The 19,053-nt window shown below is 48.0% G+C and overlaps 1 protein-coding gene across 1 annotated transcript in view; it reads right to left on the reverse strand.

Moving 5' to 3' along the window:
- Window positions 1-672: 672 nt before the first annotated feature.
- The window catches only part of LOC119432606 (uncharacterized), a 63,819-nt gene continuing 45,438 nt past the window's right edge, over window positions 673-19,053 (reverse strand). The window contains exons 4-7 of the mRNA XM_037699766.2: window positions 8,472-8,722; window positions 6,085-6,477; window positions 2,321-2,597; window positions 673-744 (exon numbers count right to left, since the gene is read on the reverse strand). Of these exons, the coding sequence (XP_037555694.2) occupies window positions 673-744; window positions 2,321-2,597; window positions 6,085-6,477; window positions 8,472-8,722 (993 nt within the window). The remainder of the gene's footprint in view (window positions 745-2,320; window positions 2,598-6,084; window positions 6,478-8,471; window positions 8,723-19,053) is intronic.

Genomic DNA, 19,053 nt, shown 5'->3' on the forward strand with positions numbered 1-19,053 from the left:
CCACCGATGAATATATGTCTATTGTGTCCATTGTAGATGTAATATTAGCATTTGTTTACAAAACTGTGATGTGATTTTTGTTGGCGAGTTACATATTTGTAAATTTCATAGTTTTGGTTTCTGAAATTTCGCAATTTTCCACAATTTTTGAAGAAAATCAAAATGAAAAATGAAAAAAAAAATCATGCCAATTTCCCACACTGTGAGAATCAATGTAAACGAAGCTTTCTGTGCAGTTCGGGTTGATTTACAATAAATGGTGGCGATGTTGACGGCAAACGTTTAAGTTATTCAGCGTTTAGTGCAATAGCAGAGTGGTCAGTTGATGTTAAACGTCGCTTCGCGTGCACCACTTGTGTTTATTTACGTATTACGCAGAACATGTAGCAAGACGTTTGCTTGAGGCGTTGTTGAACACTAGTGGTTATAGCCTGCGAGGAGGTTAGCACAGTCTTCCCCTCACGTGGCGCATCGCAAGGAAACACAATCTTGTTATGAGGCGCACCCTAGTGGGGGACTCCGGAATAATTTTATTCACCTGGTGTTCGCAAACGTGCATCTAACGTGTACCGTGCCGCTTTTGAAATTTGCCGCCATCCAAGTGCGGCCGTGGCGGTTGGGTTCGAACGCGCGACCTGGAGAATCCCCATAACCACTAAGCTACCGTGGCGGTTACAGAAATGTTGATTTGCTGGGCGGCCGCTTGAGCAGCGTAGCGTTGACGCTGCGGTGTTTCAATGCGGCCTGCGTCAATTACTCGCTCGACAAATTTGCACGGCGTCTATTCTTCAGACATAAACGAAGCGTACGTTAGCTTGAATTAAAACTTCTACGGTTATACCGCAATGCGTTGCCATGAAAAGTAGTAGCATTTCCTCCATAGAAGAGACACAAAACGAGGCATGCTTTCAGACATCGCCTTTCCCTTGAGCCGCGCTCCTGCCATGTATGCGAGCTATGACGAGGGAAGAGTGGCAAGGCTATTATTTCCAGTTTTACGACTGCGTAGGCTCAGTCCTTTGTCTGCCTCATCAATATACCTCTTGTTGCCATACCATTATCTCTTCTTGCCATATTTTTACCATAATAATGCCGTCGTGCGTGAGGTATTTTAGACTCGACAAACAAAAATGGGAGTGCGCTTTAATTATGACTGCCAACAAATGAAGCTTTCCGTACATAGATGGAGTGAACGAGAACGTAGAGGAACACGGACTAGGTGCACAGCTGTCAAATATTTTATTGCTTTTTAATTTTCGTAGTTTTGTTCTCATGCTGAAACACGTAATTTTTACGAAGTGGGTCACCTAATTTGAGGTTGTTTTCAATGGAAGTGGCAACACTTCGGTTTCGGGAGAAATAAAGAATTTAGTATGTACTGCATTCTAAAATTAGCCGAACACGGTATCTGCCATCCATGACTTCTGCCTATGCGTGTGAAGCTTTCTTGTGTTAGGAGAATGGTGCAGTGTAACACACCACAACACATGGTAAACATGCACAATGTGTAGACATCTGTAATTACACATTACGACGTAACCACGGTTTTGAATAATCGCGTGATCGGGAATACTATCGGTCTGTGGACGGCAATGGAAGATGTGCACTTAACGCCTTCCATCTTGAAAATTACTTTGGTGAACACGCAATCAATATGTCGACCGAATCTCCGCGTAGGTGTCGCATAGTCTAATCCCGGTGAGCTCTGTGCTTGCGACTGCTGAAAAGTCCCCTTTTGATACTTTCCACGCGTTTATATCACGCGCTATATGTGCGCATGCGTGCTAAATCACGTGACTGGACTAAGAGTACATGTAGCGCACATACTTTAGTAAAACGCCACAGTCGACTGCGGCTCATTCATGGCCGTTAAAGGCGCGGAAAGGGGCATGATGTGAATTAGGCACTATATAAGCCGATGTAAATGTTGTGTCCCAATTTTTTTAAGTTGTTGGAGCGCAGCCTATTGACATCGACCTGAGCAGTCGACAGTTACTAGAACCACCAAAGTGGCTTGCAGAGGCTACGAAAGCATCACCTTAAAAATATGTATTTTTGCGCAAGTTTGCCGCAAATTCGTGTCCTGTGTTTGAATTAGTGCCCAAAGCGGGGCGCGCTTCTGGTTTTCATACGAAAGTGCAGCGCAGTAAACTTTCAGAACGATCATTCTTGAGCTCAGATGGGGGGAATTCATGCGCCAACAAAATTGTGGGACTACTGTCAGTGTCCTCTTCGGTGTAGCCGCAGGATGAATTCTCGTTACACACTGACGAGGCCTTATTGCAAAAACGAGATGAGACGAAGTTCTGTGCTCCCTTACCTGATGCTGTTCTTCCTGTGTGCTAGGGTGGAAGTAGCCGAGGCTAAGGTCGGTTGACTGCCAGTCCTCAACAACGCTTATGTTGTCATCCTTGTACGGCCAGCGCTCCAGGCGACTCGCGAATGCCTGGCGGGTGTCGGCCACCACCCGCTGCGCAACACGCATCACCTGCTCCGAGATTACGTCTTGGAAGTACTTGTCGAACAAGTCACCGCCGCACAATAGGTGCGCTTTGCTGAGACACAATGCAGCGTGGTACTTGTTTGCGCTGCTTTCACTGCGTGTCGAAATTGCATACAATTACAATACATAGCTAAGCAACTATACTACACAGCCAACAGTTTTTGGCTGACAGTGCGATAGCTGCTTCAATGCGGGATGTGTTGTCTAAAGAAGAAAACTGTTAGCTCCTTAAATCAATCTCGTGAATTCCTTCCTGTTTTCTTTTTTTTGTTTCTTTTTTCGATTACCGTGTACTGCAATCACCACACCCTACACTCGGAACAATCGTTCCGATTGTATAGTGTGTATTGATGTATGGCTTCATCCTGAAATAGGAAATTTGATCATTTGTGTGACTGCTAAAAATAAATTCCAAATAAACACCAGTGCTTGTGTGCGAGGCTGGACATTAGGAAGCGCTGGGCATGCATGCACAATACTAGGGCCCAACAATACGTATATTTTCAGATGCTACACTAAGAAAAAGCAATGTGACAATAAACACATAAAATAAAGCGAGAATGCGTGCACAGAACAAATGAACTAATCAATACAGTAATAATACCCGACTCTATCTATCTTTATCAGGAACTGCTCAGAAATGCAACTAGCACAGAGACATGATATCGAATATTCACTTATACTCACACTATTCGTATCGCGATGACATGTGCGTATTATACTACGAAACAAATTTGGCAGAATGCCGGCTTCTGAATGAAAAAAAGTACCATACCTTTGCATATGCGATATTTGTTGTCGAAATAGATGCCCGAAAATGCTCCATGTATCTCCGTTCATGTGCGCCCTGCTTCAGTATTTCCCCATGCTAGCTGTATTTGCCACTTATGTTTTAGTTTGAAGCCTTGCGATAAGTCCCCGCATTCCACACTGTGTTAAAGAAGCCGGAAGCAAGGTGTGTGCCTCAGTGTGGAAATAATACTGATAAGTCCACGTTACAGTAACCTTATAACTTGGCGCCATTCCGAACGATCCTGTGTCTGACATAATGGTACTGACTCAACAGATAATACAGTGCATACATATAACCATCCTGTACGTTATTGCGTACCTAATAGTCCCTTTTATAGTCGTCGGTGGCATAGGACAAAAAGTGTAGAGTCAGTGAAATGATATAGCAAATTAGTGCCTGTTTAACGCCAGACAAACAGCGCAGGAGAGAGGAGGAAAAGGCCGCATGGGCTCAAAAAGGCGCGCAGAGCTGTCCAAATTCTTACAGCGACGCTGTTAAAGGGGCCCTGAACCACTTTTTATCGAAGTGGAGATCGACATTTGAGGTAAAAATAGGCCACTTCAGGAATTATTTGCCGCAAAAAGTACTTCAATGCGTTCAGCAGAAGCGGAGTTATTGGCAATCAAACGCAGCCTAAGCTGTGCTCCCCCATCTTCTTCAATGCCTTGCACTCCGAAGGCTATGGCGGAGTGGGGCGGGGCCACAACCCTCCGCCTTCAAAACGTCACCGTTGCGCGCAGTTCGAATTTCAGATTTTGGTGCCTATGCCGCGCTAACCTAAGCCAAACGCGGTTGTCCTCTGAGAGCCGCAGTGCGCTTAGCCACTGGACTCGTGGCGGCACCCTGCGGCGGCCGCGGTGTACCCGACCGCAGCGACGAATAGCAGCCGCGTATTGGAATGTGCTTTATTGCGCAATAAAGCACACAGCAGAGGGTGAGGATCACGTCTCTGTTGAAACGAGGGCGTTTGAGAGAAAGGTGACTTCTCGCTCCGCTTCCGAGCTCCACGCACTGCGTACGACAGTAAAACTTGGCTGAGATGTTCACAACAGCGTATCCTACCCATGGACTATGTTATTTCACCAAGCCCGAGGGGTCATTCAGGGCCCCTTTTAAGGGAGTTCCGGAAAAGTTTTCGAAGGACCACCGTGAAGGCCAATGGTATATAGCCTGTGGTGGCGTGGTCAGTATGAAATGTCAATTTAACAACAGTCACCAGTGTAGCCTGAGTTTGCTTTGAAATGTAATTATCAAAAGCTATAGCAAATTTCTGCAGACTCCATCGATTATTATTGTGAATGCAAATGATGAGCCCGAACGAAAGAACCAGCAAACGAACGTTTCCATTGCTGAGCTCGACCATCGACCAACCACGAAAACGGCCGAAAGAGCCAAAGGAAGCGGTTCGCTTAAATATGCTTCGCTTGCGTAGCTCAGTGAAATGCACCAAAACTTCTGTGGTCGTTTATCTAATGAATTAATGCAAATTTTTAGGCCAAGCATGTAATGGTTCACAAGTTTCGGTGGCGTTGTAGTCACGCAAAATCTCACGTGTGGCGCATACCCGCATTGCATATGCGGGTATGAGCCAGGGAGAAGAAATGAAGAAAGAAGGATGAAAGAAGGAGCAGGTGCGGGGGAAGCTGCGCCGGCGCCTGATCATGTGACGCGTGCGACCAATCAGGGTCGTTTGAGTGTCGCGGGAAGGGAAAGTGAAGCAAACGGGCTAGGCACGCGCTCCGCCGGGATTCATTTGCCTCAGATCAGTTTCGGCGTCCGGATGGGAAGGCCGCGCGCGGTGTATTCCGCTAAGGAGCAAGCTGCGTTTGGAGCAACGGCGCCACGAACGCTCTCGAAAAAAGGCTCCTCGTCGACGTGCCAATTCTAGCGTGAGGGCTTCCGAAGCCCAGGCGAAACCTCAGCGAAGACCCGCGGACCCCGAGCTGCTGGAGCGCGATTTTCAGGCCAAACGTCAGTGAGGAGCCGCTGACCCCGAGATTCGGGAGTGCGATGTTGAGGCCAAACGTTAGCGCCGTCTTGCCCTCCAGGAACCTGACAACTGTGCTGCACGCCTCGGCAACGCTAACGCCAACTTGCCCGGTGCGACGGCCAATTTTCAATGCGAGTTTCTCAACCGGAACTTCGGGACCAGCTGCCGTGAGTGTGAGCGGTTGGGGTTCGAGCACAACGTGGTACTCGTCAGTGCAATTCGCTCGGAGGAACACCGAACAAACACACGAAAAGCTTCGCTTACTCCCTTTTCTTCTGCAGAGGAAGGGCTACTAATTTCTTTCTGCTTTTTGTTATCAAGTTCCACTTCACCAGCTGGACGTTGGAGGTGATCTCAGAAGTGCGCAAATTGAGAGCTATTTTGCGGGTAAAACGTCCGGTTTTTTTTCATGATCAAATTGAGTATTTGCTCTAATTGCGTACGTTCGTGCCCTACCCTAATTTTTAAAGAAAACTTAAGGGGGAAACGGCAGGTGTCCGAATAAACCTCGAATGCAGTGAAACATATAAAAGGCTCGGCCATAGCGAAGGAATTGCACCGGATATAGGTAAACTTTTGAAAATATTTTATATATTTAGAGCAATATGGCAAATCATTAACGTAGGACTGCCGGAAGGTGTGAGAATTGCCCCATTACGCTTTGATGTCTTAGATGCGTGAGTTGCTCGGACTGGCACACAAGGACGACGGTATTATGTGTCTCCTGCGCCGTTTTGTAGTGTTGAGCCCGATTAGATCAGCCCTGGTATTTATACTCTTGCGTAATTCGGTGCTCACCGGCCGTAGAAGTTTACCAGCAGGCGTCGGTTCGTGTAGAGTGCAACGGTCTGGACGGTGCACCAGGAGAGGAACAGGTGCATCTCGTGGTCACCGCGATATTTCCACAGCTCTAGAAACACCCTCACGAAACCCGGCTTGGTCGACACAAAGTCGACGTCGCCCGAGATGCCGGCACCATTGCGGTCCAACTCAGCCAGCCATCGCTCGTGGGTAAGGGCCGGCACGGTTCCGAATATCCACGCTGGGTTGAGCACGGTGTAATTCGAAAGGAAGCCCGTGTTGTGTTGTAGCGGAGGCAGGTACATTATGTCCATTTTGTGGGTGGTGTCAAAGCTGACGGTGCCTTCGGTCTCATTCGTCGATGATTCGGTAACGTTGTGAAACTCCCTCCTGCGTGGGACATTAAAAATGTGTTTCAGGGACTTAGACGAACAGGGCGAACGAAATCACCAATTAGCGTAGCTGCTGGTTTCTAGCGCGCACGTTACATATCGTAGAAAAGGGCACTAAACTACGACAGGCGTCTTAAGAATCGAGAACAAAACCAAAAGCGCAATGAGTGGTGTTCAAATGCCAATTCGCAATCTCGAATCCCACCTTTGCGATGATTTGCCGTACTGCGGATACGCGAAGCTACTGCGAGCGCTTGGCGTTTGTCGTCATTTGACACTGCGTCCATACCTCGTGTCGAAATTGCCCCTACAGGGACCTCAATGTATTGGAAACTCATTGCGAAGGCCGCGCTTTTCCGTACTGCGGGCGCGAAACTTAGTCGTGACCGCTAAAAAAATTGTTTTCATTTAATTCAATCGTGCCGTCGGTGAAGTCTTTGATGCATGCCAATAGGGATGCCCGTAAAAATCTAGGGCATTATATTTTGGAATACTAACCGTGAAAAATTGGTTGAGCCTTGGAATTGAGTTACTACGGTACTACGACAAGCTGGGCAGCTTGGAGAGTTCATTAGCAGCAAAGTTGATCACGGCAAGAAAAAAAAACGCAGAGGAACAGACAAAACAAAACGCAGAGCAAGATATTTAAGGAACAGCTCAATGACTGAACGTTCCGTACAACCAGCTATCATTGTTGGCAGCGCTCAAGTAAAACATTCTCGAAAATTAGGTGTTAATTTGTTGCTAGGCCAGCTCCTTGTGGTTACTTTGATACATAATAACGAAATAAGAAGCAACAGACTGTAGACGTGTAGACGCGAGTAGTACCCCGGATACCGCAGAAGCGGCGAATTTTTATTTTCTTAACAGCTTAGGCACGCCCAGGTTAAAATAACGCGGAGCACTCTACGTATACCTGTTCTACACATGTAAAGCGTTAAGACAATTTAAATTTTGCACGAATGTGCTGAAGAATTTCTTTCTTCTCTTTTCGCGATGTCGATGTTCCCTCCCAAAACTGCCTTTCTTATGCGTAACACGAGAGGCATAAAAAATAACCTTCCTTTCGGTTTTTGCCATACGTTATGGATATATGCACACTTAAATGTATTTTTCGTTATTTATTGACTTGCGCATGCATAACGCGCAAAACAATGCTATTAAATTGGCTGCAAGTATTTAAGGGCTGGTATGTTGAATTTCACTTTCAGAGTATCGTATGAAATTGTCGCTTTTGCTGTCCATGTACGCACCGGAAGAAAACTTTTGCAGGAAAGCCTCCATTTTACTTTTTAAGTTCAGCTAGGACAATATCACTATTTTATATAGAAAATCGTGACAATTAATTAAACATTTCCCCAAAAATTATCGCGCACACCAAGAAGTCTATGTTAAGAATAAAATGCCAGTCAACAAGTAAGCATATACTACTGACGCTGTAGGAAACACCACGTACGAAGAGTTTGAAATTGCTAATCAATTCCTGGCCCTTCTTGATATACAGTGCCTACAATGAGTAAGTACCAGTAATTTTATTACAAATGCTACACTAGCTACGCAATTGCTGCTTTTACAACAGTGCATGCGCTTTCGCCGTCAGAATTTTTGACAACAGGTAGGGGCAACAAACACATAGTTAGAAATTTGCTTTAAATCGCGCTCAAGAAGAACTAAACATTTGTTATTCTTCCAGAACTGCTTACATAAGCGTCATCAAATTTTGCACTCAGTTCGCTGATGTCACAATGAGAGACGAAATTCTCCATAGTCTGGTAAACTCATCGTGTGACTCCCTTTTTTACTGTGAAAATGGTCAAAACAGTATTCTTTTGTGCAAGCGAAGAGCAGGAGCACAACTGTGATAAGCCGCACCCGGCTTCTATACTGTATACATCGATAGCAAACGAAAGTTTACTATCCAAGATAACATCGCTGCAAGGTTATGAGGACGTGGTAACCGTTCCAAGTGACGGCGATAAGCATAACGTTGACCTGAGGGTCTCGAAGTAGCGCTCGGCTTGTTCCACGTCACTGGCCCACTGCTCGTGCTTTTCGGCGATACGATGGAACTCTCGGACCGGTTCCAGGAAGATCACGGTGATGTTCGGGTACCGCTCGATGGACACGTGCAGAACAGTGCTCCACTGAAGCGTTAAGGAAGTGTACAGCCACGTGTGAAGAACGTCCGGGTACTTGGACAGCAGAGGCCAAACGATGCCTGCCTCTAGCAGTGCTGGCTTCACCTTGCACGTGATAAAAAAAAAGAAAGATCACCGCCCAAGCACTCCGTACAGATGGTTAACAAGCAAAGCTGAAACATGCGGCCCCGGTGTTTAGCACTGGATTAATCCCGACAGTTCATTAAAGTATTTCTCAATTATTGGTTACGTGATTGTGTTTCTTAATGAGGTTACACACACGTTCGGCTGCGATGGAGAGAACGACGTCACTGACGGTATGACCGCAGTCCGCCGTTGTCGCTTGCGTTTGATGTCTCGAGTTTGCTCGGCGGCGTGGTTAGCAGCATTCGCCCGCCCATTGCCACTTGGGATTCTTCGAAATTAAATTGCTTTAAAATTAAATCTGTCCGTTACGTAAGAGAATGAATGGCTCATACCCCCTCAAGCAATGCCTCCTACCCCCGTAAACGCGGCCTCCACATTACGACGACAGACGAAAGTCAAATTCTACGCTGTAATGATGAGCGGCAACGCAGTCAGCTGTATAAGAAGACGACGACGACGACCGCGGGAGCAGTGGCACGAGCGCATGCCGAGCATGAGCACGAGCACAACCCAAGGGGCGCCAACGAGCCAGCTGCGGCAGAAGACGACGACGCTCGAGCCAATGCTGATGATGATAGCTTTCTGTGGGCAGGCGATTAACAGACGCCTGTGCGTTTCGCCTAGCCATATAAAGTTTCGCTTTAAAATATTTTGTAGCAATGTTGAAGCTGTTTATTGCTGGTTTATAATTTAAAGCGAACGCAGGCACTTAAAAAAATCGAAGGGCACTTAGTTATCCCTACGTGGATGAGTGCGAAAGCATTGTGACTATCGCGCGATAGTCACTACTATCGCGCGATGCCTATGCTCTTTCAGTCGTTGAGTGACTGAAAGTTGAGTGACATGCCCGAAACGTTTTGATGGATTGTGTAATTGCGACAACCAACGGTGTTCATCATGAGGTGCGCACAACTGAAGGTCATGGATTCTACTTCAAACAAAGGTCATGGGTTCGAGTGCCTTGATTACCCTGCTTAATTAAATTTGTGTAAAGGCGTTTATTAGGCACCAGCCTTTTGGACCGACCGTTAGTTCAAGGCCCGAGATCTCAGCAGGAGCGGCGTTTCTCGAGGCGAGCGCAGGAGGGATCGACCCACTAGAAAGGGCTGGAGAGCATGAGCCACTATGGCGTTCGTATCCTTCGCTACAATCATCCCCGGGAGCGAAAAGGGAGCCGTCGGGCGACCCAACAGCTGGTCACTATGAGTGGGTCATGGTAGGTCTTGAGGCGCTCGACGTTGACAATGTCGCGTCCACGACGGCGCATGTCCGTAGAAGGTTCAACTGGTTCGATCACGTAGTTGACGGGAGATGCGTGTTTGACGATACGGTAGGGGCCTTCATACTTGGGCACTAGTTTGGATGAGAGACCAGGTGTAGCGGAAGGAACCGAGAGCCACACAAGCGCTCCGGGAAGGAAGGTGGGTGCAGAAGTGGTGTCACCGCGTGTGCTCTTCTGGCGCTCTTGGTCACTGTATGTAAAGACCCGTGCGAGATCGCGGCACTCATCAGCCATGTCTTGCCATGTCAGAAATGGGCGCACATTCAGATGCATCCGGCCGGTACGGTAGAATTGTGTCGATGGTGTGCGACGGGTGCCAACCGTACAGTAGGAAAAAAGGTGAAAAGCCAGTGGTGCTCTGAGTAGCGGTGTTATAGGCGTAAGTGACGAAGGGCAGAATGGCGTCCCAATTAGTATGGTCGGAGGCGACGTACATAGCAAGCATGAACCCGAGGGTACGGTTGAAGCGTTCGGTAAGGCCATTGGTTTGGGGGTGGTACGCCGCAGTTGTGCGATGAACAACGTGGCACTCCTTGAGAATGGCTTCAACTACTTCGGACAGGAAGACACGTCCGCGATCACTAAGCAGTTCCTGGGGTAGCCCATGTCGCGGGATGAATCGTCGAAGCAAGAAGGAGGCAACATCGCGCGCTGTAGCTGCCGGTAGGGCGGCAGTTTCGGCGTATCGCGTGAGGTGGTCGACTGCCACAATGGCCCAGCGATTTCCAGCCGACGTCAGTGGAAGGGGCCCTTACAAATCGATGCCGACACGTCCAAACGGCCGGGTAGGGCAAGGTAAAGGTTGCAGACCGGCTGGCGAGAGGCGGGGCGAAGATTTCCGGCGCTGGCAATCGGGACAAGAGCGAACGAACTTGAGAACGTAGCTGTACATCCCGCGCCAGTAATACCTCTCTTGAAGACGCTGGTAAGTCTTGAAAACGCCGGAGTGCGCACACTGTGGATCAGCGTCGAAAGCTGCGCATACTTCGGAACGCTAACTGCGTGGTACCACTAACAACCACTGGCGTCCGTCGGGGTTATAATTGCGTCGGTGAAGCAGGTTGTCGCGAATGACAAAATGACGTGCTTGGCGACGCCACGTGCGAGTGCTTCGTTGTGCCGACGAACCAGAAAGCAAGTCCAGAAGGGAGGCAATCCAATGGTCCTTGCGCTGCTCAGAAGCGATGGTGGTAAGGTCGACCGAAGAAACAATAATCTCGGTTAGGGAAGAGCAGGTATTGTCTGGCAAGGGAGAGCGCGAGAGGGCGTCGGCGTCAGAATGCTGGCGTCCGTTGCGGGTCCTGCAAGCGAAGTGCCCAACGAGCAAGACGACCAGAAGGGTCCTTCAAGGACGACAGCCAACATAGTGCATGATGGTCCGTGACGACGTCAAATGGCCGGCCGTATAAATAAGGTCGGAACTTAGTCAGAGTCCAGATGATGGCTAAGCATTCTTTTTGTCACACTGTAATTTGTCTCAGCTTGCGTAAGCGTGCGACTTGCATAGGCGATCACATATTCAGGAAACCCTTGTTTGCGTTGGGCAAGAACAGCGCCGAGGCCAACGCCGCTGGCATCTGTATGCACCTCAGTAGGAGCTGTCGGATCGTAGTGGCGCAAAATGGGCGGGGACGTAAGCAGATGAAGCAGCTTTGTGAAGGCCTCGTCGCACCGAGACGACCACGAAGTGAGGGGCCCGTTGCGTGTAAGCAGTTTCGTCAGGGGTGAGATGATGGCGGCGAAATTGCAAATAAAGCGTCTGAAGTAAGAACACAGACCTATGAAACTGCGCAATTCTTTGACGGATGTTGGCTTAGGGAATTCGGCGACGGCCCGAAGCTTGGCTGGATCGGGGAGTATCCCATCCTTGGATACGACGTAACCGAGGATCGTCAGCTGCCGAGCTGCAAATCGGCACTTCTTGAGGTTTAGTTGTAGGCCTGCGTTTCTTAAGCACGTCAAAACACACCGTAGGCGTTGAAGGTGCGTTGTGAAGTCCGGCGCAAAAACAACAACGTCATCAAGGTAAGACAAGCATGTGTGCCACTTCAAGCCACGCAGAACGGTGTCCATCATGCGCTCAAAAGTTGCGGGCGCATTACAAAGCCCAAAAGGCATTACGTTAAATTCGTATAAGCCGTCGGATGTTACAAAAGCTGTCTTTGGCCGATCGGCGTCAGCCATGGGTACTTGCCAATACCCTGAGCGCAGATCTAAAGAAGAAAATAATTCTGCACCTTGTGCAGAACCATCCGCACAGAACCATCTTTCTTCGTAAAGAGTACCACAGGGGATGCCCATGGACTGTTGGAAGGTCTTATCACCTCGCGGCGAAGCATGTCGTCGACTTGTTCGTTGATTACACGACGCTCTGCCGGAGATACACGATACGGGCGTTGCCGCAATGGCGGTTGCGAGCCAGTGTCGATGCGGTGAGTAACAGTTGGTGTCCGGCCTAGGGAAGATTGCCCGACATCGAAAGAACGAAATTCTTCCAAGAGGCACACAAGTTGAGATCGCTGGACCGGCGTAAGGTCATCGGCAATAAAAGAATCAAACACATCACTGGACGGTCCCTCACAGGCAGAAATAGCGGTGAGCGCACTAGAACTAGGGCAGTAATTTTCATCGGGCACGTCCATAACTTGCACGTCTTCAATCGCTTCGACATTGCCTAGACATTCCCCTCGGAGCAGCATGACAGGGTATGGGAACGGGTTGCAAACGAAAATGGTGCTGTAGCCCTGCTTGATGTCCACTGTCGCAAAAGGTAGCAGCAGGCCTGTCTGTATAAGGAAGTGGTCAGATGGAGCCAGCAGTGCAACAGCGTCTGAGATTCTGCTGCAGTACATGGGCACGACTGTTGACGCGCGGGGAGGAACGTGGGTGTCGTCGTGGACAATTAGCTTCCTCGACAGGGAAGTATTGTCGGTGATCGGCAAATCTAACAGCGGCGAGAGTTCCATCTCGGCCCGTGCGCAATTGATAACGGCATTGTGGCGCGAGAGGAAATCCCAGCCGAGGATAACGTCGTGAGAACACGAGGTGAGGATTATGAATTCTATGGCGTACAGGACGTCGTCAATAACAATACGAGCAGTGCAAGCCGCTAAGGGGTGGATATGCTGAGCACTGGCTGTGCGGAGGGACAGTCCAGAAAGCGGCGTCGTGACTTTCCGAAGTTAGCGGCAAAGCTTAGCGTCCATAACACATACGGCGGCTCCAGTGTCCACGCGTGCAGATGCGCGAACACCGTCAACAAACACTTCGATCACATTTGAAGGACTGCGTTGAGGACTTTCACGTTTCGACCGCGCCGCAGCCCTTCCCTCTTGGATTGCGACGATTAGTTTTCCTCGTCCCGAGTTACGAGACGGGGTCGCATCGGTGACACTGAGCGACGGCGTGGAGACGGTGAACGGCGGGTAGTTGGCGTCGGGCGCAAAGTCGGTGACATAGCCGAATGGGGTTCGTAATATGGACGGTTGAACTGGCTTGTCACCGCTGATGCGGCACTAGGCTGCTGAGCGCGATCACAATAACGAGCGACGTGACCGGCATATTCGCACGCAAAGCATATTGGCCGGTTGTCGGAAGTACGCCATTGGTTCGCTGGGGCAGGTCCCATCCATGTAAGAGGTCGCGTTGCTGGTATGACGGCATGGCGGGCTGCGGTCGAGGCCCAGCCGCAATGTCGCCATAACAGAGAGGCACACTCGGAGAGAGTGGTTGAGGCCTCGCGACGACTTCAGCGTAGCTGAGTGGTGCAGCCTTCGGAACATGTTGGGGCGTCGCGACGACATCGGCGTAGCTTAGTGGAGCGGCCGCAGGACGATGGTGATGCTGGTCTGGCAAGACCTCGGCGATTTCCCGCTCGATCACGCGACGGAGCGGGGGCATAACATTCGTTGCGGGCTGTTGCACATGCGGTGGCTGAGCGAAGGTTAGCAAGGAGAGTTGGCGTGCAACTTCCTCCCGAACGAACGCTTTCACTTCTGTCAGCAGTGCTGTCTCGTCGGAGATGGTGGCCAAACCAGCAATGTGTCCGTCACGCGATGAAGGGCGACGTGTCAAGGAGCGCTGCCTTCGTAGCTCCTCGTAGCTTTGGCATAGAGAGACGATGTCGGTCACGTACTGAGGATTCTTCGCAAGCAGCATGTTGAACGCATCGTCTTCAATCCCTTTCATGACATTTCTTATTTTGTCGGATTCCGACATCGTCGCGTTGACTCGTCTGCACAAGTCCAGAACATCTTCGATGTAGCTGGTAAATGATTCACCCGGCTGCTGTGCACGTTCTCGCAAACGCGATTCCGCTCGCAGCTTGCGCACCGCAGGGCGACCAAACACCGCCACCAAAGAAGTCTTGAACGAGGACCACGTCGGAAAATCGGTCTCATGGTTGCTGTACCAGAGACTGGCGACACCCGCGAGATAGAAGACAACGTTGCTTAGCTTTGCGGGGTCGTCCCATTTGTTGTGACGGCTGACCCTCTCATACGTTGTCAGCCAATCCTCCACGTCGGTTTCGTCCGCGGCGATGAAGATGGCAGGGTCCCTGTGGCGAGGCACACCAGAGCACATGACAGACTGAGGAGGCGCTTGCTGGGGTGGGGTAGGTGGCACTTGCTGGGATGCGTCTTGTGGCATGGTTGAACGAAGGGTACGGGATCGAAGCTCCAGGATTCACGCTGTAGGCAGAAGCACTCTCCACCACTTGTAAAGGCGTTTATTAGGCACCAGCCTTTTGGACCGGCCGTTAGTTCAAGGCCCGAGATCTCAGCACGAGCGGCGTTTCTCGATGAAAGCGCAGGAGGGATCGACCCACTAGAAAGGGCGGGAGAGCATGACCCACAATGGCGTTCGTATCCTTCGCTACATTTGTCTTAATTAACTTCGCCCTAATTAACACTAATTCTAGTGGGTTCGAGTGTCATAATAAACTCTATCCTTACTAACTCTACCTTAATTAGCTGGGCCTTAACTAACTTGCCTTAACCCCAAAGGTCGTATGTTCGACTCCCACCAATGGTCGCGGGTTCGACTTCCTCAGAGGTTGTGGGTTCGAGTGTTGTAAATAACTCATCGTAATTTCATTTGCATTAATTAGCTTATCCTTAGTTAAGAAAAAAGGTCGCGAGTACGACTCCCATCAATGGTCGTGGGTTTGAGTGCCGTAATGAAGTCGATCTTAATTAAACCTGCCTTAACTTCGCATTAAGAAACTTCCCTTTAAATCACAGTGCTTTAATTAGGTTAACCTTGATTACCTTTGCCTTAACTGACCATCAACTGCCTCGATTGGCTCACTTGGGCTCTTTTTGGACCATTGTGGTCACGCCAACGACGACAACGCCGGGTTTTCCGTCTCATGCGCGATTTAAAGGTTGAGGGTACGATTCGTGGTGGCGGCGGTCGCATTTCCCAAGTGGGCAGAATGCAAACGAGCTCATGTGCCGTGTTTTGGATGCGCGGTAAAGAAACTCGGGTGGGGAAACTTCAGCTGGAGCCGTCTACTGCGCAAGGAGGCTTCTGTGCACAGCCCAGAAAGAGCTGAAATCGGTCTATGCCTTGATACTACTAAAATATCTACTAACTGCGTACAGGATCATACAGTTTGGTGGTGGGCCGACTTGAAATTTGGGTGTGGGGGGAACATAAATGTTAGGGTGGGCCAACCTAAATTTGGAGGAGGGCCAACTTGACATTTGTGGTTGGGCCAACTGAAATTTCGGGGTGGACGAACTTAAAATTTGTGGGTGCGCTAACTTGAAGTTTGACAACTCCAGTGGATACTTAGACAACTCCATCGGAATTTCTGAATACTTTTTCTTGGTGCAACAGAGACCATGAAACACACCTGGGCATTAAGTGACCTCCTAGTTCAGTGTGGTGAGGCCATTGCATGTTCCCCTTTGCAAGGACATGTGTGTGCTTTAACTCTTTCATTACATTAAAAAATCGCATCCATTATTTTTGAATGCTCTAATCAGAATTTGTTAGAGGCTAAACCATCATGGTTACACTGCATGTTCTATACCAATAGGAAGCTCAAACATTGTACTTTCCAAACTTAAAAAAATTTATTTGTTAGGGCATATTATGTAATAGGTTGTGGAAGGTAACATGCACTAAAAATTACTGAAAATGTTTACAATATCATGGTGTGATACCACAAAATAAAAGAAAAAGATTAACCTAAGTATGCTAAATATTTCTCTTTTATTACCTTCAGTGCATGATAGTTTCAATGTTCTATCTCATTAGCTACGTGAGTTACAAAAAAAAATCCATCTACTGGAAACTGCCTCTTTGCACTAGGTGCAAGAAATATTCTGGAAAATATTCAACTGCGCCTTGTTGGCAGCTACAAACCTCCGACATATGCTAAAGAGCCATCCAAAATAAAAGACGTAATATTGCCAACATTATTATGGCATCTTAGTTGACACAAAAAATTCGTCAGTCACCAACAGGCAGAAAGCGAAACTGCCGCCAAACACCTGAAGACGGCTAGAGTTTTTTCGGGGGTGCCCATCGCCCGAATAAAGATGTAATAATCTTACATTGCCCTCAAGTTCATTGCTATAATCACATACAAATAACAGTGTTAGAACCCAGCAGCATCGCAAGACCGATGTCGTTCGTACAGCAGCTCAGCAAACGGAATGCCCGCTTCCTTCAAAATAGCTCATTATGCTTCTGAACGCGCTCGTTAAAAATTGTTTCCTCGTGGCAAAAAAAAAAAATACGAAAAGAACTACTCAGAAAACGTAAGTTCACTACATATACTGCGGGTAAAATGGTGCAGAAAATTCGTGAGAGTCGGTAGCCTTGAAATTGCGAGTGGCGCTCCTTGGTCAGGCGTGACTCACATTCAATGACCCTGGTAACGAAAGGGTTAAAGAGTGCTTATTTCGGCTTTTTGACACACATTCAATAGTTAGAGGCAAAGAAGTAAGGGGCTATAAAGACGATGATATAAACGCGGAGGTCAGTCAGGAAAGTACAGACTACAGAAAGCGATAGTGAATGAAAGAAAATTGCAATGACAGAGTTATCCGCTGCCCAAAATCCGCATCTGTGCTTCAACAGCAAACGAAATATTATTCATGAAGATCACTTTTTTTAGTTGGATTGTGTCTGGGATTGTTTGTATGGTTGCGTGCGCATATTTTTCAAAAAAAAAAAAAACGTGTGAGGAAGCTGTGATCTCCAAATTTCTTGATTACTTTCTGTGCATTCATATAAATGTGCCTGTGACAGCCTGGAACACTGAAGGGGGGATGTGTACGACAGAGTACGTTATATACCTTTCAATAGTAGCATTCGTAAAACACTATACAGATGTCCCCGGCTCAGTGACAGTCATGTGTCTTCTAGGTGCGGGTATAGTCGGACCTCTTTGTCCACAATATATCATTCCTTGCAATGGTTTGGTGTAAGGTTAAGCTCCCACACGAGACGTGCTTATGAATGAATTGAGAAACTGTTTCTCCTGCGAGACATACCGTGACAGTATTCGGGAGTTTTTGACATAGCATCTACATGCAGCCTTGCGAAGACAAAAACCCAGACAGCATTTCACACCTTTTGCGGTCTGTTGTATGCCTGACCAATAGCGTCCCATAACTATGGATCCTCTATTTCTTGAGCTCCCGCTACCTAATCATCATCATCATGAGCCTATTTATGTACACTGCAGGACGAAAGTCTCTCCATGAGGTCTCCAATTACCCATGTCTTGCGCTAGCTGATTCCAACTTGCACCTGCAAATTTCCTAACTTCATCACCCCACCTAGAAACCTCCCTGCCTTTCCTCTCTTCTATTTCTCTCTCTCTCGAGTGCGCTTACCTTCTCTTGGTATCCATTCTGTAACACTAATTGTCCACCGGTTATCCATCCTACGCATTACATGGCCTGCCCAGCTCCATTTCTTCCGCTTAATGTCAACTAGAACATCAGCTATCCCCGTTTGTTCTCTGATCCACACCGCTCTCTTCCTGTCTCTTAACGTTAGGCCTAAGATTTTTCGTTCCATCGCTCTTTGTGCGGTCCTTAACTTGTTCTCGAGCTTCTTTGTTAACCTCCAAGTTTCTGCCCCATATGTTAGCACCGGTAGAATGCAATTATTGTACACTTTTCTTTTCAACGACAGTGGTAAGCTCCCGGTCAGGATTTAGCAATTCCTGCCGTATGCACTCCAACCCAATTTTATTCTTCTGTAAATTTCTTTCTCATGATCAGGGTCCCCTATGAGTAATTGACCTAGATAAACGTATTGCTTTACAGACTCTAGAGGCTGACTGGTGATCCTGAATTCTTGTTCCCTTGCGAGGCTATCGAACTATATCTTTGTCTTCTGCATATTCATCTTCAACCCAATTCTTACACTTTCTCGAGTAAGGTCCTCAATCATTTGTTGTAATTCATTCGCCATTGTTGCTGAATAGGACAATGTCATCTGCAAACCGAAGGTTGCTGATATATTCGCTGTTGATGCTCTCTCCTAAGCCTTCCCAGTCAAAGAGCTTGACTACTTCTTCTAAGCATGCAGTGATTAGCATTGGAGGGATTCTGTCCTTTGCCTGACCCATTTCTTGATAGTTAACTTCCTACTTTTTTGTGGAGAAGCAATGTAGCTCTGGAATCTTTGAAGATACTTCCCAGGGTATTCACGTATGCCACCTATACTCCTTGATTACGCAATGCCTCTAGGACTAGTGGTATCTGTACTGAAGCAAATGCAAAGCCATATAGAGAGGCTGATTGTACTCCGCAGATTTCTCGATAGTCTGATTGATGACATGGTTATGCTCAATCGTAGAATATTCGTTCCTGAAGCCAGCCTGTTTTCTTGGTTGACTGAAGTGTTGCCCTGATTCTATTGCAAAGTGTCTTTGTGAGTATTTTGTGCAGTACTGAATGCAAGCTAATGGGCCTATGATTCTTCACCTCTTTAAGTCTCCCTTCTTATAGGTTTAACGTTGGCATACTTCCACTTC

Source organism: Dermacentor silvarum, chromosome 11, assembly GCF_013339745.2.
Source record: "Dermacentor silvarum isolate Dsil-2018 chromosome 11, BIME_Dsil_1.4, whole genome shotgun sequence".
NCBI lineage: Eukaryota > Metazoa > Arthropoda > Arachnida > Ixodida > Ixodidae > Dermacentor > Dermacentor silvarum.